Genomic DNA, 22,675 nt, shown 5'->3' with positions numbered 1-22,675 from the left:
TCGCTTGGAACAATCTCATCCAAGCCCATCTCACCAGCCGTGATCCCTGTCATCTAATTTGAAGCCTATGGGCACTTGAAATCGCTACAAGAAGAAAAGGAATTTATGAATCATGATACTATAGGACAAAGTGGATTTAAGTGTTTTCTCACAAATGCCATTTCATGAATAGCAATGGTCCGTTGTTGTGTGAAAAATTATGGATTCAATGAGAGTTTGTAACTTTTTAGAGGGACAATTGATTTATGGAGCTAAATAGTTTTATTTTCAACTCTGATTTATGTCATATATTCTCTCAATAATTTTCTCATAAATCAAATGATGGAAAATGAAGACTTACAGGATTTCCAATCTTAACTGCTTGTACTGATCTCTATCTAATAATCCTCGCGTTAAAGAAATCCATTACAACACTAAGGTGAACCACCTAATTAGTTAGCCGACGGCTTCCTTAAAAAGCTTTGATCGACCACGCCAAAGAAATCGACAAACTCAAATTGTCAAGGTCTTTTACTCCGTTTGAAACTATCTTGTTATAAGGTTTTCAATTCTTATAGGGTCTGTGGTTCGAGGGAATAGGAGCCTGGAATCGGGATCGAAATGGCCCATTCCCATTTAAAGTGTTTGTTTGATCAAAATGGGAATCACTCGTATGGGAGAATGGCCATTCCTGACCCCTCCCTACGGAATGCGATTCCTATTCCGGTTTATGATTTCCTTTTTTTTGTTTTTCGGACAAGAATGCTCTCTTCATTTCGAATACTAGTCGAAGAGAGTTGTCGTCAAATAGAGATTGCGAGTATAACTCGAAGCCTTCTTCCATTGCTGAACTCCAGCGAGGTAAGACCACTACTGAACCATTCTCCTCCTCCTCCTTCAAAATCAATCACCCATTTTAACCAAATTCGTCTTCTTCTTCAGTGATCTTGTGATCCTAAGCCCTCTTTCAGCGGCGCTCCAGCGTTATTGCTCGAGGGAGTTACGTATCCCTTCCTATCTGTGAAAAGGATAGGTAACATTTGGTATCGGAGCCGACTGATCTCATGGACTCAAGAAGAGAAAATCTGGAAGTTCGTCTCAGACATATTGAGAAGAACCATGAACAGATCCTAGCTCGAATGGCAGAGATAGAAAACAAGTTGAAACAAATTTTGCCTCTCGTGGATGAAGCTACTGTAGCAAAGACTCCCCCTGGAAGATTGTTGAAAGGGGTAGATGTTGTGAACCCAGTGCCGAGCTCATCAAATCCCGTTAGTGAAGCACCGGCTGATATTCGGATGAGCAGAGTGAAGACTTTTGCATCTCAGGCAAAAGTTCCTTAGAGTGTTCATGGTCAAAGTCACACCCAATGAACAACTAAAGCCAAGACAACAAAATTCCCATGCCAAAACCACCATCTCTCTTCATCTCCTCTTTCCTTCACCATTCTCCAATCCCTTCCTCGCCCCGTCAATGGCTTCCTCTGCAACCCAAACCCTAATCACTACTTTTATTGTCTCTTCACAATCTTGGCTCTCTCCATCTCTCGTCCTAACCCACCTAACCAAAGCCACGAAGGAGGTAATAGCTATAATCCCCTTTTTATCTCCTTCTTCAAAACCCATGCCTGGTCCTTGTAAATTTCCATTCCCTATTCCTTCCACTTTCATTGATGAAGCACCCCTGGCCTCGCTTTAATGGGATAAGGCATCCTAATCCCCTGTTGTTAGGTCCAAACCTTAATGACAGACTACCATGGGAGATGGTGTCCTGGCTACCTAGTAGCGGCTACGAGTACTGGTTTAGTGTGATGGGAAAATCTAGGGGTCGTCGTGATGAAGAGGAGAAATGGGTTCCTGCAGTCATGGTGGGGCACCTCGTTAAGGAAGGAAAGAAACAGGACTTACTCAACGGAGTGACAATCTTGCCTCTTTCATATAGTCTCTTTCTCCATTGATTCCTTCAACTATTTTCTATTGTAGGGGTGTCCTATATTACTCATGTCGCAGATGGAGGCAATCACAACATGGCATTGGAAGAGAAGTGGGGAAGATCACCAAGCCATTCGAATTTTGTTGGCAAGACCCTCTAGGTATATGGAAGAAAGTATTGCAATCTATTCATTAGTGTGCAACTTCCAATGGAATATGATGGTGACTTAATGCGGCCCTTGCTCTTTAAATCGACTAGCACTTACTATGGATCCGTAGCATATTGCTCCCTTGTTGCAGAAATCTTCAAAGTTGATAATACCTTCCACTTTGGAACTCATGATTCATTCAATTTCACGCCGGGGAAGCAAGTTGAGGTGAGTGACATTTGTTATTCTGGGAATATTTTTAATATATGCTATTGTGCCACTAACCAACCGACTAAAGCTATGATGGCCAAGTGCCCTAGTTACATTAACATATTTCGCTATTTGTCCCCTCCAACTGTGGCTGAATTGTGGTTGTTTGATGAATTGTCAACTACAACCTTATTAAGGAGGAATTTGTTTATTCATGGATTGTCGGTTGGCTCGGACAAGACAACTTGGGGGCAAAATCAGGCAATGGGATTGAACCACCTAGTTTTATTTTCTGCTATTTGATATACGCATGTAGTTTTGGTGAATTTTTGGATGAAGGAAAGCAGTTGCACTATCAAGTATTTACAGCCGTGATGGGTACAAATGAATTTTCTGGTTGATTTCCATTCAACCCATGGAAGCATGCTGATCGGTGCTTACAAATCCATTTCTGGCTAATATTTTATTTTCTTTGCTGACTTGGAACCTTATTTATCTTAATTTCAATTATTTAATGGTTCTACTTAATTTCAACCTCTTTGCTGACTTGGAATTGTTCTCTTGATAGGATGAACCTGATTTGGACATGGAATCACTTGTTGCTTTTTTCTATAGTAATTCAACCAATGGATCAATTTCCCAAATCATTCAAAGTTTCTGTTGGGTGTGGGTCCAGCCCATATGGAGGGGCCTGCCCCACCATTTTTTTCTAAAAAAAAGGAGTCGTATAGTGGAAAAATGCTTCTACCTTTCGGTTTTTTGGCATCAATTTCGTAACCATCTAACAGAGAAAAACAAGAAAAAAAAACACAGAACCGAATGATTGTTTTTGGGTCTTTGAGTTTTGTGAAGAAGAGGAAAAAACTAGCTCTTATTCCATTCAAGATCAAGGTAGAAGGTGCCTTTCAAGCCTGTTCTTGATGATATTAAGTGCTAGAGTTAAGAATCCCATTCCAATTTAGATTTGGTGATTCTTCTTCCTTTCTCTATTTCTTAGTTTAGATTTACAACAATTTGGTGTGATTTAAATCTCTGTTTGTATTGTATCCACCTTGCATTTGGTGATGTTAATGTTGTTCTTGTGAGCTAAGGATTATTTCCTTGATGTTTGTAAGTCTTTAGTTGCAAGTAGAGAAGACTTTTGTACCCATTAATTTCTGAATTAGTGGGAGACTTTTACGGACCATAGGTCCCGTGGTTTTTTCCCGATTTTGGGGTTTTCCACATAAAAATTCTGGTATGCTATTGTATGGTGATTGTTATTTGTGTTTCTGTTACTTGGCTGAATTATTTACTTGTTATTATTGTTGTTGGCAAACCCATTTTGACACAAATTTGGAGGAAAAATTTTTGCTGTCCTAGGATTGGTTTTACATTCATTTCTGTTACTATAGTGTAACTTGCTCAACAGTTTCCTCTAAATTGAGGGCACCTCATGTATATGTTGCTCTGCATGTCATAGCAGTCAATTACTAGACCCTAATTTCGTTTGAGGATGTAGTGCTACCTTCATGTGTATCTAGTTTTGGGGTGAAATCACACTCGCAGTTTAGCAAGCAAAAGGAAAGAGAACTAATGAGAACCATAAGACATTGTGTTCATCATCTCATCCCCCCTGCATCTTGAATGTTGCATTCGCTGCTTTTTTTCCATAGGTTCTGAAGGATCAACTTTTTATAGATGGGTTTTGTAAGAAATTGTTGTACATCTGTTTTCATTTTTTATGATTGTTTTGATTTTTGTTTGTTTATATAATTTCCTTTTCTTTTTTTTTCATATTTTTTCTATATATGCACTTGGTAGTAAGTTGACAATGTGTGTATATGTTGAAAATAAATAATTAGTGGATGTTTTTGAGGTTCTTTTAACAAAGGGAAGAATTGGAAACTTTGGCTAATTCTGATTCTAACTTTTAGTTTAACTAAACAGCAATAATTGGAATCCGATTCTAATTCCTGAACCAAACAAATGCCAGGAATAGGTGATTCAATTTCAATTCCTAAGGATTCTAATTCCAATCCTGTTCATGAACCAAACGCACCCTCAGTGTTCGTTTCCCCTCCACTTAGATGAGAACACCAGAATCCAACGTTCTCAACCACCACAGCTCAATTAATGCAATGCACCCCAAACGCAAAAGCCCTCCCAAACGGGTTCTTAATCTTCATTTTTAAATGTTGTGGATTCGTAGCAAATAGTTGGCAATTTTCTTCATCCGGTCATCCTGCTGGATGTTCAATCGGCCTCAACAACTTGAATGGGTCGGTCATGAAGACTGCTCGACAGGGATGGGGATGGAGAATCATCATCTGCATCCACCAATTATTATTGAACTCCACATCATCACTTCATTGAATGCAATGACGTTAACAATCCCATGGACAAGCTCACATCGTCGTTTCATAGGGACCGAAAATTTTCTGTCCCTCCCAATAGAATTTGAACACGTCATAGATCTTTTTACATTTGAAATTAATGGAGTTTAAACACAAAAAAAGTGATGAAATGCATTTGAAATTTTGACAACTTGCCCAAACTCTCGAAGCCTTTCATTCCTTCCTCTATCCCAAACTCGACTTTCTCCCTCTTTTTTTCTTCCTCTCTCACATCTAGTTCCACTAGTGCCACTGACCGCCAGAGACTGTTGCTATTAACTGTGGAAGGTAAATGTTCAACTGCCCAGCCCTCCCTCTCTCTGAATTTCAAATTTTTAGGTTCTCGGAGGTGGCTGAACTCTTAAACGGTTGCTAGATCGAAATCCATGGCAAGATAGAGACAAGATTGCTGTCCCCAAGAACATTTTATGAAGCATACCTTGAATTCAAATTGGTGAAGAGAAGAAGAGGCCTTGATTTTCTCCAGACAAAACTGTCTGTAAGGTTTGCCAAAACTAAGGGCGGAGATATCCAGAGTGTGTATTTGGATCCCTAATTGCCTCACTAGCTGTATACTGGAGTGATTTTCAACCATGTACATAGCCGTAGGTCCACCTTTGCAATCGCTCATATTGCTGCCATCCATGTTGCCGGGTTAACAGGAGGCACAAGGAGAAGATGGATGGGTGGAAATAGAGATGGATGATATTTAAATCAAACCAATTATTGCTGCCATCCATTATATTCTTTAGTGGAGGGAATAAATCAAATCCTGGCACTACTCGAGGAGAAACACGACTGCCTGACATCTTGAAATGAATGCCGCTTGGAAGAGAGATGCAAAATTTTGGAAAATGTCAATCTTGAACCCGGTTCATGAACAGGTTTAATTGTAAGGTATATAAACTTATGTATTATGTGTCAAATTTAATAATGTTTTAAATTTTATATAAAGAATAATTGATACTACTTTATATACTACATGCTTCAATCAAATAATTGAAAATTTTATGTTTGTTCATATTATTTTATTTCTTTATTATTTATATATAACAAGAAATTAGATATGGATTTTGAATCCAATCTACTCCACCCTCAAATACAAGAAGGATAGGATTGGGGAGTGTTTAGATTCTGAAAATCCAACTTGATATAAATTTTAAGGAAGGTATGGATTAGAAGGTTTGAGGAAGTAAAGAGGGTCTACGATTTATAAAATCCTCCCAAACTCACCCATTGTCATCCCTAATTCTCTTTTGTAGTAGTAATGTATACGAGTTGGTTTAATTCAATCTCATTTATTTGAGCCAACTGAACGACATTGTCAAGTTATTTGACCGACTAAAATCAAACGACAAGCTTACAAAATTATTAAACTAATTTGGAATCTATTCAATTCAATCAGTTTCATTAGTTAACGGGGCAAAAAAACCATATCAATCAAAGTACAGGGTGTCAATTATCAATCAGTTCTTAAAACCAATGGGACCCAATGTGATAATGAGCATTGGGAGAACACCCGAATTGCCGATGCACAAGAGTGACGGAGCATTTATATTTTTGTCAGTGACAACTTATAACATATTTGTCATTGTGAGGTTGGCTTTGTGGGATCGAATGAGACTCGTCATAATAGAGATTTGAGATTGTGAACGTATCCCACCAATATTCGAGGGGTGAAACTAATTGGTTGGATCGGTTTCAGTTCAGTTTACAACATAAGTAAATCGAATCAAAAATTTGGATTTTGCATATTTCAAATCAAAATCGACCAACATTTTTTGAGAAATGACTATAGTTCGAAATCGATTTGGTCAGTTCATACAATTTTGCGAACCAACATTTTTTGAGAAATGACTATATTCTCACGTGAGAGCAATTCATTTTCTATTATAAATATTGTTAATAACTAGATATTGAACCATTTGAACAGTTTTGACTGTTTTTTATTTTTTAATTTTTTTTTTATTTTTAATTTTTTGTTAGAGTAGGCCGATCGTTTGACCCGATAACCAAACCCTTGATCGGTTTGGTCTCCGGGTCGATTTTAAAAATCATGATGTTATGTCATTCAAACGTGTGACTTATACGACCAAAAAATGGAACCGTTCTGGCCACCGTTTTTTGGATCGATGGTTCGATCGTCCGATTTAAACGGACAACCCGTTTTAACAATAAAAATTAAAAATATAGAAAATGGCCAAAAACCATTGAACATGTCAACAGGTTGACGGTTTGGCCACTTGAGTCAATAGGTCATTGATTGATTCAACGATTTTTTGCCAGGGACTGGGATTGGGGTAAAACGGAACTGGTTGCCTAGATGGTTCTCAATTAAAAAAAAAAATGAATGACCCATTTTGACAACAAAAGTTACAGGCAAAAAATTGTGTGTGAGGTCCATTAAGTAGTACCATACGTGTTATGTCATTCGAGCATGTGACCCATACGACCTGAAAACAGAATTGTTCTGGCCACCTGTTTTCGAGTCGACGGTTCGACTATTCGATTCGAACGGATGGCCCATTCTGACAACAAAAATTAAAAAAAAAAAAAGACCAAAAACCATTGAGCGAGTCAATGGTTCGACCACTCGGGTCAATGGGTCGTTGATCGATTCAACAATTTTTTGCCAAAGACCGAAATTAGGATAAAACGAAATCGGTTGCCTGGATGGTTATCAATTAAAAAAATAAAAAACGACAAAAAACCATTTTACGGGTCAACGAATCAATGGTTCGACCGCTTGGGTTCATAAATCATTTACCTATTCAACGATTTTTAGCTAGGAAACAAATCAACAGATCGACAAGTCAACAGTTCCATTCCAGCCCCTGGTAAACAAGGCCTCTCCGCTAGTTATTGTGTTATTAGAACTTTATTCATTTAAAAATAATCGCATGTAGGTTTTTTTTCAGGGAAAGAATGTAAATATTTTTTATCCAAGCTTTACGGTGGCTATTTATGGTATTATGTGAATTAGATTTATATTTAATTCAATAGATGTTAGTTAAGTGTTAAACTAATTTAATTAAATGCTTTTACTTTTTTTCTAGTAATTTTTTTTTCAATCATATATGGGCTCCTATGCCCTTCAAGCCTAAAGCAATTTTTATTAAAAAAGAAAAAGAACTTACGTATTTGGATCTCCGATGAAGAATTGTCTCCATTGGGAATCAAGGATGAAGGCTCATATTTCTCCCCAACAAGGATTGCAGACAGAGATGGAAGTATAATCCCTTCTCCGAATTCATTCCATTGCCATGTTTATTTTTATATATGAAGCTAACTAATACATAAGAAAAACACAAATACTTATTTGTGTTTCAAAGACAAATTGCCATGTTTCAAAGACAAATCCAGGATTTTTCCAATCTATGTCTGGATTCAACTAGTGGGTGTTAGATAGGATGGTGTTTGGTACCTTGTTTTGTATCAAAACAAATGCCAATAGTTAAACACTAAGCAAATGTTCCTCACTTTCTTGCCCCTCTCCCCTCTCCCCTTAATTGTTCATACTCGGGATAGATGTCCTCTAGGATGTTATCCACATCACTGGAAGAGCAAACAAACCGATACTTTTTACAAAATTTTCATAAATACCCTTTCGACACATTGGTTCTCTCTCTCACACTCTCTCTCCTCATCTCCTTTGCACACAATCGACTGTCAAGGAAGCCGCTGCTGTCGCTGCAACATTTGAAAGCGACGGTTCTTCTTTGTAGCCAACTCGAATGCCAACGGTAAATATCTCAACAATGGCCATGAGAGCCGGTTAGCATAGGTCCGGTTCTTCTCCGCCACCACCGCTGCCACCTTTTCTCTTTTCTTTGTTGTCCGTGGGGAGGCCAGAGACCATATTCATTTCTTAAGAATCTATACTCTCATCCTTTTTGCTATATTATTACCAGAAAATCCTTCAATAATCATCATCATTTATGTTAAGTGCTCTTTTATATTCTAGAAAATAACATTTTATTTTAACTTTTATCCAAGTATTATTGATTGTGGAGATCACTGACGTGGCTATCCAAATCAAAATTTGCCTCGTGGGGCAATTCTGTTTGATTATGTAGATAGTTCATCCCCTTAGACCCATGTCTAAGGTGAACATTCGATTTATTTGGTTAAAAACCGAATCGAATAAATCAAAATTTAAAAAATTGAACTAAAAATATAAAAGCCAAATTAAAACCGAATTTTAGAAAAACTGAAATAACCAAAACTGAAAATTTTTATTCAATTTTCAGTTATTTCAGTTAAAACCGAATTTTAATAATATATACTCTATTATATATATTATAACATTATATATATATATTATGAAATAAAATTTCAGTATATTATATATTAATATATAAATATATAGTATACTATATATTATATATTATATATAATAATAAAAAGTTCAATTAACTGAAATTTTAATTCTAAAAAACAAATTTGAAAACGGAATTAACCAAAAACTAAATTAACTGAACCAATTTAACCAAAAACCATAAAAATCAAACCGAAAAAACTGAAACCAAAATTTTCAATTGAATTTTTTAGTTTTAACCGAATAGTACTCACCCCTGCCCTTGCCTTGGCCAGTTAGCTTGTATTGGATAGGCATTAGTCCAAATCCAATCAAGAGAGCTAGAAGTTTCTTTTTTAACTCGTAGCATTAGTTCATTAGGTTGAACCTTGGCAGATTTGAGTGGCAAAAACTTGCACACCCACCCCATTCTGATTTAGATCTACCACTGTAAAGAATCCCAAGATCATGTCAATATTGTCCTATTATCCAATGAAAGACCTAGCCAGTGTTTGAACAAATCAGGTTGGGAATCTTGCTAGTGTCTCATGTGACAAACCAGAATGTATTTACCCTGTTTGTGTTAGATTTTCAATTTTATTACCTGGGAAAGCAGTTATTCCATATTCCTTTTGTATTGTGTAGGGAAGGATGAACCTCCCAAAGGTTCATGTTGTCAGCTGCAGCTGCAGTGACAATTCCGTCAGTTAACAGTGGGTTGAATCGACGTTAATGTTTCATTTTGAAATTTTAAAAAATAATAATAGGTAAAATAGTGTTTTTCATTTTTCCGTTAATGATAAAGGAGGTTTTAGACAATTGTCAGAATACTTAGGGGCATGGTTTTTGAACCGTTGTTGATTCAGATGGTTAGACTGTTTGGCTCGGGAACTGTTCCAGCAATTGTTTCCATTTTACCCAAAACCCGGGCCCTAGTAAAAAAACCGTTGAATCGGCCAATGACTCATTGACCCGGGCAATCAAACCGTTGGCCTGTTCAACGGTTTTTTACTTTTTATTTTAGTTATTTTTATTTTTTATTTTTTTTATCAAAACAGGCCAATCATTCGAACCAGATGGTCAAACCGTCAACCCAGAAACTGGTAGCCATAACAGTTCTAGTTCTGGATCATTTTCTAAAACATTGGTTAAGAGTACTCTAAGACAATATGTAAACAATAAGGATAAAATAAATCAATTAATTAATCCATAAAGGTAATTTAAGAAATTTGCTCTTAATAAAAATACTCATAGACTATAAGAAAGATCCTCGGTTCCTTGGGCGTTTAGCTAATGGATGATAAAGAGATACATATTGAAGGTTTCCTTCTACAAAATAAAATAGGGAAGGAGGAGGGGAAACAAGCCACTACGAAGATAAAATATAGGCTTCAAGGGTGGAACAACACTATTTGTCCCATGTTGGTAAAACGATGCTCCTTAAAAGCACAGTGAACTCTATCCCGTCGTACCTCATGGCAATCCAAATATTCTCAAAGAAGTATTGCAATCACATTATGAAGCTAGAAAGAGATTTTTTGTGCAGAGATAAGGATAGAAAAAAAAGTTTTCATCTTCGAAACTAGAATCTTATGGTGAGAACGAAAGAAAAGGGGTTTGGAGATCAGGGATCTGGAATTAAAGAAGAAAGCATTGGTTATACAACTGGCTTGGTATTTCTTAATAACAAATAATGCTATCTAGATCCATGCGTTAAAAAGCAAAATACAAAGGCGGGGCATCTTTGTGGTCACTCAAAACACCCTGGGGCTTGTTAGCAACTAGGAGTAATATTGTTTAATACAAGGAAGACATGCGGAAGTATGATAGATGGTTGGTTGGTTCTGAGTGGTATATTGATATACTCAATGATCGTTGGATTCCTGATTACTCCACCTCCATGAATATTGCTCAAAGTTTTGATAGCACTCCAGAGAAAGACACAATAGTTGAGTTAATTGATGTGGAGAATCTGTGTTAGAAGGAAGATGAAATATTAAGGGCCCGTTTGGTTTGTAGTTGGAATTGGAATTGGAATGGTCAATTTCTATAATCTGTTTGGTTCAGATAGTAATGAAAATAGGAATTGAAATCAGTAGAAATGGAATTCTATTTCTAAAAGAAAGGCAAAGAATAGCCATTCTCTCACATGGGAGAATACCATTCTAACAGGAATGAAAATGAGATTCTGATTCCACCCAATTAAACAGGAATTGGAGTTGACCATTCCAATTTCAAATCCAGACCCTTATTCCTACAAATCAAACGGGGCCTAAGATATTTTGACATGCATATATGCAGAGTGGTTCCAGATATCCCATCATGCAAGACCTCCATTGGCCAATAAGATGAATTAATTTGGATGGATTAAAGCATGGGGTGTTGACCGTTGCAGGTGCTTACAAATCCTTGAAACACCTAGAACCTAAAAACTTTTCAATCAAACCAGCTTTTGGTGATGTGTCAGGGAATACATTTTGGCATACTAAATACCCACCCCTAAGAATTCATTGATTCCTTTGGAGGTGCATTCACAATATTTTACCAGTTAAAGCTGAGTTGGGAAAACGACCGGTAAAAATTCAATTGTATAGTGACACGAACGATTTGGTTTGGGACAAACTTCGAGATTCAGGTGGACAATGGAGGAGTTAGATCCCTCTGAGCTGGTAGACTGATTGGGTGAAAGTTTATAATGTCATTAAATTTGCATTCAAGTGGGCTTTTGATTAAAAAAAAAAAGCATAAGCTTTATAGGAATTCGCGTTTGCATCGTTTGTTTGGTTGTTTGGTTAAAAGGTAAATTTATCAATGCAAAATTAATCCAATTTTACAATTTATATGAACCATTTTACACTCTACATATTTGCATTCATACTTATTTACATCGTTCCCAATGTTGCGTTTGGAAACAATGCAAATGGAGTATAAATCCCGGTTTAGGTTAAATTTGCACTCTAATTCACTTTTGACTGTGTTTGGCAACATTACATTTATGCATTGACAAATGACAGATCAATACATTGATAATAAAATGTAAAAATACATCAATAAAAAATAAGTAAATTTGCCATCAAATGGGATTTTGATAAAAAAAAAATTGCATATATTTTATCGGAATTCATGTTTATTAAAAGTTTGTTTGGTAAGAAATAAATTTATTAGTACAAAGCTAATCCAACTTTATAATTTATATAAGCTCTACATATTTAAAGCTGAGGAGATGAGAGAACTACTTGAAGATGGGACACTAGTTCCACGAATGGAATTCTATGCTCAGCTGTCCTGTCCTGACAAACGACAGAAGAATAGTTTGAAGGAGCGCTACATAAATCGAGGTTCATATAGTTCATTATAACCAAAGGTTCCATCAACTGATCAACACAGAATTGCTGAATCACAGCCATGGTATCGGAGCTACTGAAACAGGGAAGTTCCCTCCCAGTACCTAACGTCCGAGAGTTGGCCAAAGAGCCCATATTCACAGTCCCACCTCGATACTTGCACCCCGATTAGGACCCTCCTGTCATCTCAACGCCAATTCGCTTCCCACAATCCCTGTCATTGACTTGTAAAGACAGCGGCTTCTTCCAGGTATGCATCTGCTGGTCTCCAGGTAAGAGATGGATATTAAGTTTTAACTCTCTCTCTCTCTTGTTTTGAAGAGACACCATGGTCGATGGACAGAAAATGAAGGAATCATACAAATTGAAGATAGATTTAAAGCCATGGCCCATGGTACGCGGATCGTATCGTACATTTGTATGTATCATCCGGTGTTGTGCTTTGCCGGATTTGGTAGGCACAATTGGTGAACATTGGGAAAAAAGATAAGTGTGTCGGTGGTGATAAATAGGTAACAAGAAGGGTATTTTAGAAATTTAAAAAAATATATGATGCCGTATAAAAACGAAGTATGACGAAAAATTAACGCTAAGAAAAGTTTTAGATAATTGTAAGAAATAATAGGATATTTTAAAAATTTTCCTATTATTCTTTCCTTATTCTCTGTTACCTTTTTGAAAGAGACGGTCCTCCTTTCTTACACTACCAATATTTTGATAGTGTCGGCAACACCAACTTTCTCCGGGGAAGAGAAGAGAAGGAGCGTGCTGATTGCTGAGAGACGAAATCACATCCTCTGTAGTCTGTACCCCCCCTCTCTCTCTCTCTATCCCTTGCCCTCCCTCTCTCTGTCTCAAACACCGGAACGGAAAGGGAATTAAAAAAAAAAAAGCCGAAAATCCACCGAATTTCGGCTCCGCACCTTCTGATAGCTGAGACGCCTTCCGATCTGCCCTGATTCTCGTTGCCCTAGATTTCCTATCTAGATCATCAGTCTCTCCCCGATCTTCTGATATTTTGGTTGGTACCATCGAATTCCTATTTCTATTTTTAGCTTTTGGAGTTCTCTAAATCCCATCCAGAACAATTGGATCGGGTTTCAATGGCAGCCGCTCGACGCCTCCGAGACCTGCAATCGCAGCCAGGCAACAAGATTTGTGTTGATTGCTCACAGAAAAATCCACAATGGGCGTCTGTATCATACGGCATCTTCATGTGCCTTGAATGTTCTGGCAAGCACCGCGGTCTCGGCGTTCACATCAGCTTCGTCCGATCTGTGACCATGGACTCCTGGTCCGAGATCCAGCTCAAGAAGATGGAAGCCGGCGGCAACGAGCAACTCAACGCGTTCCTCTCTCAATACGGGATCCCTAAAGAGACGGATATCGTCACAAAGTACAACACCAATGCTGCCAGTGTTTACCGCGATAGAATTCAAGCTCTAGCTGAAGGGCGTCCGTGGCGTGATCCTCCAGTCGTTAAAGAAACGTTAGGGATTGGGAAGAAGAAGCCTCCACTGAAGCAGGGTGGCGGTGGTGGTGCCAAAGATGCTAATTTGGGGAGTAATGGAGGTTGGGATAGTTGGGACAACGATGATAGTTTTCGGTATTCGGATATACGGCGGAATCAGTCTACAGGGGATTTTAGGAGTGGTGGTGGTAATGGTGGCGCGAGAGGAATGCCTGCAAGATCAAGGTCGACCGAGGATATTTACACGAGGTCTCAGTTGGAGGCTTCAGCTGCAAACAAAGAGAGCTTTTTCGCAAGGAAAGTTGCCGAGAACGAATCTCGGCCTGAAGGGGTTCCGCCTTCTCAAGGGGGAAAGTACGTAGGGTTTGGATCTACACCTCCGCCAACTCAACGGAATAATTCGCAAGGGGATGTTATTAGGGATACCGTGTCTGTTGTTTCTCAGGTAAGCAGCTCTTTTTCCCTTGGAACCTTTTTATTTGTCTATCGTAATTTTTTTTTTCTGCTACTTAAAATCTGATTATACTTGTTGGTTAAATGCAAATGATAAATAGCCTCATGACCTTTATCTAATTGTCGAGTGAAAAGGTCTTTGTTAATTGTCGGCCTAGGTTTTTTTGGTGTTTGAGAACCTTGCATATCATCGACACAAAATGGTTTTAGGTCGCTTCTTGCTTTATGAACTGGCTAGAATTTAATATTTATAGGGGGCTCGTAGTCCAATTCTCGTTAGTTTTCGAACACCTTGAGTATCTAAATTCATCTCGATATAAAATGCCAACACAATAAGTTTCCACAGTTAGATTGGTACTTGGCCAGATAATTTTCTGTTGAATCTTGTTTTTTGGACAACTGATCTAAGGTAATAGAAGTGGAGATGAGATTAGAAGTCTAGAACAAGAAATAAAGGATTGTGGATTACTGAAATGAGGATCGAGAAGCTTGTCTGTAAATGAAATTTAGGATCTGATCAATTGAATCCACATATAAGGGGAAGACAGGAAAAGAAGTACCAGTATATGGAGATCAAGTGGATGACAGTTTACTTGTCAGGCTGTCAAAGATGTTCACCATCAAACATTTTCCATTAGTTAATAATTGAAAATTATTGAGTGTAGTTACCATTTTTAAAATATCAAATATTCAGTTTTTGATGCTTGATAAAGCTATGCCCATCTGCTTCAATATACTATTTTGTTTATTATGACAAGACAATTAGCAAGTATAAGGACATTACATTAGCATTTATAGGGTGTTGGCAGTTGACTACTTTTTATGGACCTTTCTTTTTGAAAATTGAGTTCTTTTTTTTTTTTGTTGTTTAATTGTTCTTTGACTTCTGTGGCTTTCTTTCCCATTTTTGTTGCTTTCTATCATATTTAGTGCTCATTGGGTTGTCAGTTCTCCTTAACTCTACTTACTATAGCTTCATTGCATGAATGTGTTATTACTTTCTATCTTCTTTCTGTTCCTCTTATCCCAACACCGGGAGAAAAAAAAATACAAAGCTGATGATTGTATTTTCCAAAACCACAATTGCTCCTAAGTTACTGGATATAAGAAGAAGAATTGCAACATAAATTTACTATCAGAAAAATGGAATAATAGTATAATACAAGCATAGTAAGAAATGGAACCCATGACCTCTGTGCACCCCTCAGTCTACATATCTCCTCTCTTGCATAACCCCAAAAACAACAATCGAATGCCTACTCTGTCAAGTGTCAACTCTCCAAAATTATGAATCCTCACTTTAAGCGCCTCTATGTAACAATGGTCTAACCATTTAAACTGTCCAATAGGGCATTCCGGTTTTTTTGCATTTTCCCAATTATTATCAAAATAAGGAAAACAATGAAAAACTAGCATTGCCATGTGGCAAATAGGAAAAGGCTGTGAGTTTAATTTGCCAATTGTAAAATCAATTTAACTAATTAGGTTGTTATGTTTATATGGTTCTATGAATTAAAAAATAATATTCAAAATCATATATCGATATGTATTTGTGGGTGTATATAATATTATTTATGTGATTGTCCATGAATCCTACTTTTTTAGGTTCGTACCTCATGATAATTAATATATTAAGGGTCTGGCCACCTGGGAAGATTTTACTTTTCTTCTCCCTTCTTTTCTTTTCTTTTTTTTTTTTTCTCTTCCTTTCTTCTCTCTTTCTGTTTGTACAATCCCTTTTCTTAACCTTGGCTGAATTGAATCTAGCTTTTAATGATGATGATATCTGGTTGGGTATCTATGAAGCTCAACTTTGGAGGATGGATTCCATGGGATGTTACCAACTTCTGAAGTTGCTTGGATGGTATGGAATGGATTTGTTATTGGTGTCTGGAATGGAATTCAGGGATTTCTGATAATATATCAAGATGAGAAGAAGGTGGAGGTTGTAATTGAGCTACTCTATACTATTAGAGATCCATATATTCCTTGGTTCCTTTTGGACTCCGTATTAGAATAGTGGAAGGGTCCTGTTTTTTCCCTTTTACTAGAGAATGAGTTTTTGGAACCTACATCATTTTAAATGAGTTTTTGTTTTTTTTTTTTTTTGTTTTTTTCCTTTATCCTTTTTGAGAGTGGAGGTAGCTATCATTTGAAGCTCATACTTTTTTTTTTAGTCGGTAGGCATATAAGTCTGAGGAATGAAGTTTTTGTTTGAAAGTGGAAGTAACCACTTTTGAAAGCTCTTTCTTGAGAAAATAAGATGCCACTTATCTGAGGGAAAAGCTCTCTAGTGGTTGTTACAATTTATTTTTATTTATATGAAAAATTTAAGGGTTACATGAATCCTACAAAAACTTTCATGCTAGTAATTTTATAGTTGAGGTTTTTTGTTCTTAAATTGACATTGTGCCATTTTCTTTTTAGGAGTTGTGTTTGGAATGTCTTGACAGAGATATTATAGATGATGATTTTCTTCTTATTTCCTTTCCACATGGATATGGCTCTCCAGTCTCCATCCTTTTCTATTTACATGATTGTTGGGTGTTATTGCTCTGACCGCTATTTGGTTGTAAGTTGAAATTTTCACTGCCTGTTTGCCTCAGGGACTTGGTAGGCTATCTATTGTTGCTGCTTCTGCTGCTAATGTTGTCCAAGCAGGAACAAAAGAGTTCAGTTCCAAGGTATGACTTTTCTGATTCATTTGTCCTTAATTTTAGCAGTATGTTACTATATTATTTATCATCTGAAGATAGTTCCATAGGGACCACCTTTCTCTTTTATCTTTTTCTTCCCTTTTTTGTTAGACCTCAGAATCCCTGGTTTACACTGAAGTCTTTCTTATGTTACTTTGTTTCTATTTAAAGGGGGTGGAAAACAATGTTTTTGGCCATAGAAGGGCCAAAAGTATAACTGACATTTTATAGATTAAGTTTCTTGCCCCTTTCATACTGAAAGAAGTGGGGCAGAAAGAAGATGATTACAGTTCATTGATAGCCTCTTCAGACCACTTGACTTTTAATGTATGATTCAGCTGTAGTGTTTCTTTACATTTTAGAATTTGGAATACAAAAGTTTCTATTTCCATGTTGTTTATAAGATATTAGAACCTGGTAATTTCAGTTTTTTTTTTTTTGAAATTCAACTTTTCGTTTTTCTAAACATACTGAGTGGATTGATTCAACGTGTAAAACAAAAACTAAATGCTTCCATTTTGTATGGCAACCAAGCTGGCTATATTGATCCTTCTTGAATTTGTATGGAATTTCTATCTTCTAAATGTGGTGCCCCAGTTTGACTAGCAACATTGCTAATTTATATCTGTAATTCGGTTATGGACCCAACACAAGTTATTTTAGAATAAAGTAGGAAGGTTATCCCTCCCCACATGACATCCTGCAATCAAGAATCAACATGAGACCTGGGCTCTGAATGCATGTGCTTCCTTTTTCAAAATGCCTGGTTGATCATTTAGAGAATCTCTATGAATAATTTTTTCTTGAACAATCCAGTTACGTTCATTCATTTAAATGTTCATATTGCATTGCTATATCCCTATAAAAGTTGTTTACAATCAAGTGCGAAAATAAAAAATAGATCATAATTCATAAGTTACAAGCTCCAATATGCAATGGAATTTCACTCATAATCTGCAAGGGGACAATAACATATAAAATGAAACAGCCAGGCAATGATGGGTGTCTCGGAACCATCTGGAAAGAAATCATTTCATTTCAATTTTGATTTCATTTTGTTGTGTAAGTTCTCCATTTGAAATGGCATTTTACCAAAAAAAAAAAACAAAAAGAAAGGAAGTGATACTATTTATGATTTCAGTGGTGAAATCTTCTCTGACATCCAGGTAGTGGCTCCATCTTACTATGAAACCTGTGGTTTAAGCGTCTGGAAAACTCAATTAATGCCATTCATTCCATGTGATTTCTAAACACCATTTAAGCATTTTAGTTTACACCTTAAACTTTGAAATAATCAGAAGTTTAGATACCCCTATCAATTTTTTCATTGGGTCACTCAAGTGTGTTTGCCTAGCCTATTTGACCTTGGAATCTGATTTTGCCTAAGAAGAGATTTTTCACCTGCACAAATCCGACTTGCTGTTGGTATGATTTTTTAATTCTAATAAGTTGTGCACTTGTGCTAGACGTATATTCTATTTAATAAAGCAATAACATAATTTTTTATATATACTGTAGATGCCTATTAATAATATGTACTTTTGGCGATTCTACCATTTGCCTGGAATATATTTGATGATTTTTGAGTAAAATGCACAACTACGGTTTTGCAGGTAAGAGATGGAGGCTATGATCACAAGGTAAATGAGACAGTAACTGTGGTCACTGCAAAAACTACTGAGATTGGGCAAAAGACCTGGGGAATTATGAAAGGAGTCATGGCAATGGCTTCACAGAAGGTTGAAGAATACACAAAAGAAGGCATTAATTGGAAGGCTGATAACTGGCAGCGAAATGATAATGAGAAGAATGGCTATTATCAGGAGTTCAGGCAGGAGAGCAAGGGGTGGAATTCTTCTGGAGGAGGGTACTTCTCATCGGGTAGGCAGTTCAACTCTGTCAGTTCTGGCTCTTGGGATGACTGGGACAACAAAGACGATAGAAAAGACGAGTCCAGAAAGGGAGCATCATCTCAGAATGGTGACAGTTGGGCTGGGTGGGATGATGCTAAAGATGATGACTATGACAATTTCTACGTAGGCTCTTCAAGTAAGAGACTGGAGGGTCAGAATGGGAAATCAGATACCCGGTGGACGAAGGGTGGTTTCTTGTAAGGTTGGTGGTTTTTCTATTACATGCTAAATAGGAATGGAGGGTTTGTGTTTTTCAAGATATCAACATATATGGCTGTTTGCGGAGGCCGGAGGAGCTAATTGCTCTATAAAAACTCGTACAATTCGCGGGATATGGGAATCTTTCTTGTTTGAAAATTCTGCTGTCTGAATTTGTGAACACTGTAATAGTTGTTTCTAGTTTAGTTTATGTCATCACGATTTCTTCTTTATTTCAATAGTGATGTAAATAGTTAGCACTAGTAGTGTGCATTAGAGGCCCAAGAAAGAGACTAGAATGTTATCGTTTCAACTTTACCCATATCTGACAGTATCTGATTCCAATATCTAAATGACGAGCAGTAGACCATAGTGAGATGTGGCAATCAGCTGCATCCTGGTTCCTTGAGAACAGTTCTGCCCATTTCGTTTGGGAGTATTAAGTGAAAATCCCCAAGAAATTATACTACATAGAAATTGTCTCTAGATAAATATCACATTTATGGTGCATTTGATTTGTACGACTTGCATGGGAAAATAAGGAATATTCTTTTAGGATTCTTATTTTCCCATATTTGTTTTGAGGGATACTGAGAATGCGATGGGAAGAGGTTTCTCAAATTTTGGGATGTGGGGCCTCAACAAATAGGTGTGATTCCAGTGAGAAAGGAAACCAAGTGAGAAAGATTTATCGAAAGTGGCTACTCGAGCATCGTCTTCTTCTCAGACACCGTCCAACGGTTAATTTATCGCCGTCACCTCTGACGATTTTTTTTGGAGGTAATCTCATATTTGGCATCTTGCGAGTTACATCCATTTTTTGTACCATTTTTATCGTTTTTCAGTGAATGAGTTCCCCCACAAAATTTTTCTGTCATCTACTTCTTCCACCCCTGGTCGTTCAAAGCCAGAAAATGCCTAATCTACCGTTCTGTGGCGTTCATTCTAAAGTTGAAGCTCCAGATTTGGCTTCCGATATATGTGTCTTCAAGATCTGACTATGGTCTACCTAATCGATCGGTATCCTGAAATGGTCTCCGTTTTACCAACGCCATAAGAACACTTCACTACTGCTCAATCCCCATTTGCAAGTTGAGTTTCCAATGAATCTCTGGTGCTTGACAGGATATCCTCACTTTGAGGTTTGAAGTTGAAATCTACAGCAAAAGGGAGTACATTGTTTTAGCATAATTACTCTTTAGATTTATTTAGTTTATTTTGGATGATTATTTTCCTTTGTTCTTGTATTTTGATTCTTCTTATTGGTAGTCTGTCAAACGTCATCTTCAATGAAAATTAAATTATTTGCTCTGTCTTCAATTAATAAATATCAAATGGAAACATGAAAGAATGAAATAATAATGCAAACTAATTATTTGCTCAATGCTTTCATATAATGAAGATCAAATGGAAACATGAAAATTCAGATAATAAATCAAATGGAAACATGAAAAAGTGAAATAATAATGCAAACTAATTATTTGCTCTATGCATGCAAACCAAGCATGTATGCACTGAAAAATAATCTTTTAGATTTGTTGTTTTATTTTGTTTTGTTTCAGTTCTAGCATTTTGTTATGATGATAATACTTGATCTCATATTTGCATTTTTTTGTTTTCATTTTTACTTTGTTTCAGGTCATCTCAAGCAAACCAAGTAGGGGATTCTTAGGTTGAGGTACCACATACCCTATATTTATTGACCGTATAAACTCTATTTCTTTTTTCCTAGTGAAACTATTAACTTCATACCAGCATGATTTTTTTAGGGGTTTTTACAGTTCAATCCACCCCTAGGTGCAGCTACTACTAGACTAGGGGTGGACTGAATCTTGTCCGTGGATTGATGTCAAATTCATAGGCAAGATGTGGTTTACAGGGGGGCTACTGGTTGACTAGGAGGGGGCTGCAAATTCAATTTCTGAGGGGGATTGCAGTCCAAAAATCCATTTTTTTTAATTTTTTCTGTTGATTCTGGTCTTTGCTAATGATTGTGGGTAGCATACTATTAACTTCATATTTGTGGCTGAATCATGCTAGCCGCTAATGCTTTAAACCTAAAAATTGTTGGATGCATATTTGTTGGACTAATGGATTGAATGTTTGTTCTATTTGCAATATTTAAATGTTCTTTTGATCACCACAAGTTTCTTAGTTTATTACTATTTTTAGTGATCAAAATAGTTTAAAATAAGCTATTTTTTGAAAAGTTTCTTTGTGTTGCACTTTATTTGAAAGATATGATTCTTGAAAGGGAAGGGAACAAGTTTAAAAAAATGGAAAGCGAAGGAACGTTAAAAAAATGGAAAGGGGTTGTTTCAAAATCAACAAGCCCATGATGATTGCATCCGAGGCCATACATTAAACTTGAAGAAAAAAATGCTCCCATGATAATAATTTGGGCAAGGGCCAGCTAGTCATACCAGGAAGTCATGCTACAAGAGGACAATGTAAGAAAATGCTTGGTGGTTCATCAATTTTCAAGTCTATAATTTAAATTGTACCACTAGAACTGACCTAGGTCAAAGTTTATATTAGCCCAATTTAGAAAATTCAGTGCATGGGAAGCAAAAGCTCATTGTTTACCATGTGTGCACTGTGGTGTATCTTAGTAGGGTTGTAATCGAATTAGATTCAGTTTGATGATCCAGTCACATGTAAATCCAATTGGATGTAGGGGCATGGATGGGATTGGATTCATATTTAATCTGAGCTTACTTTGTTGTTTTAAAAATAAAAAATTATAGGTTATTTTTTATCCAATCTTTCATCTTTTATATATTTTTTGTTTGGATAGATGGACAGAAAACTTATGAGAGAGAGACTAAAACAGAAAAGAGCTGCTACTTTTACCTTTATTTGGTTTAATTTATTGGCACTATTCATTATCATAATGCAATCTGAATTCAATACCAAGTTTAAATAGGTTTACTTTGAACTCATCTTGCATAATGCATAACTCTAGGGAAATATTTTTGTCGTTTCAAGTATTTGTTTTAATATCCATGCCCTCCACTCTCTTCCTCCCATTCTCTCTATATATAGTTGTTTATCTTTATTCCCCTTATTAAATCATCCATTTTTATATTCTTATAGATGGATAATGATGTAACCATTTTCGGCCACGTACCAATGTTTTGTGATATATAAATTTTTTGGCTAAGTACCTCGTTGTTTGACCCGGTGGTGGCATGCCTTGGTGATGAGCTACTTGGTGGCGAACTCCTTGGGGGAGAACTGCTTGGTGACGAACTGCTTGGTGGCGAACTGCCCGGTGGCGAGCTACTTGGTGACGAACCGCCGGGTGGCGAACTGCCTGGTGGCGCTCCTTGGTGGCGAACTGCCTGGGGGCGAACTGCCTGGTGGCGAACTGCCTGGGGGCGTACTGTTTGGTGGCGAACTCCCTGGTGGCAAACTGTCTGGGGGCGAACTGCCTGGTGGCGAACTACCTGGTGGCGAACTGTCTGGTGGCGAACTACCTAGGGGCGAACTGCCTGGTGGTGCTCCCTGGTGGTGAACTGCCTGGTGGACTCGTCACTTGACTTACTCCTAGGCGGCCTGCAACTCAAAGGATGGTGGAGCTCCCTAGTGCAGCGCAACCCGACTACCCTCCGCGTGAGATGATTTTCTCTCCTTTGTAGGCGGCGGGAGCTAAGAGA

The 22,675-nt window shown here is 37.1% G+C and overlaps 1 protein-coding gene and 1 long non-coding RNA gene across 2 annotated transcripts; both read left to right on the top strand.

The window, feature by feature from the left end:
* The first annotated feature begins 485 nt into the window (after positions 1–485).
* LOC148868130 (uncharacterized) lies at positions 486–3,600 on the top strand. The gene is made up of 3 exons (XR_016106869.1): positions 486–840; positions 922–2,287; positions 2,838–3,600. It is a non-coding gene; the product is annotated as an uncharacterized LOC148868130 (long non-coding RNA).
* A 9,273-nt stretch (positions 3,601–12,873) lies between these two features.
* Positions 12,874–19,255, top strand: LOC148868129 (putative ADP-ribosylation factor GTPase-activating protein AGD6). The gene is made up of 3 exons (XM_088969531.1): positions 12,874–14,201; positions 16,816–16,893; positions 18,519–19,255. Exons 1-3 carry the CDS (start codon positions 13,389–13,391, stop codon positions 19,017–19,019), a joined length of 1,392 nt encoding a protein of 463 aa, XP_088825657.1. The 5' UTR covers positions 12,874–13,388; the 3' UTR covers positions 19,020–19,255.
* Positions 19,256–22,675: the final 3,420 nt, after the last annotated feature.

Source organism: Nelumbo lutea, chromosome 2 (genome assembly GCF_056320005.1).
Source record: "Nelumbo lutea isolate HS-2025 chromosome 2, American lotus-T2T, whole genome shotgun sequence".
Lineage (NCBI taxonomy): Eukaryota > Viridiplantae > Streptophyta > Magnoliopsida > Proteales > Nelumbonaceae > Nelumbo > Nelumbo lutea.
This window is presented reverse-complemented; position numbering and strand designations above follow the sequence as displayed.

What these genes read in the sequence shown, in the direction of transcription:
- LOC148868129 (XM_088969531.1), top strand. Translation starts at nt 13,389, where the DNA reads ATGGCAGCCGCTCGACGCCTCCGAGACCTGCAATCGCAGCCAGGCAAC. An exon ending in CCGTGTCTGTTGTTTCTCAG is followed by an intron (nt 14,202 to 16,815) that starts GTAAGCAGCTCT and finishes TGTTTGCCTCAG; the next exon opens with GGACTTGGTAGGCTATCTAT. An exon ending in CAAAAGAGTTCAGTTCCAAG is followed by an intron (nt 16,894 to 18,518) that starts GTATGACTTTTC and finishes ACGGTTTTGCAG; the next exon opens with GTAAGAGATGGAGGCTATGA.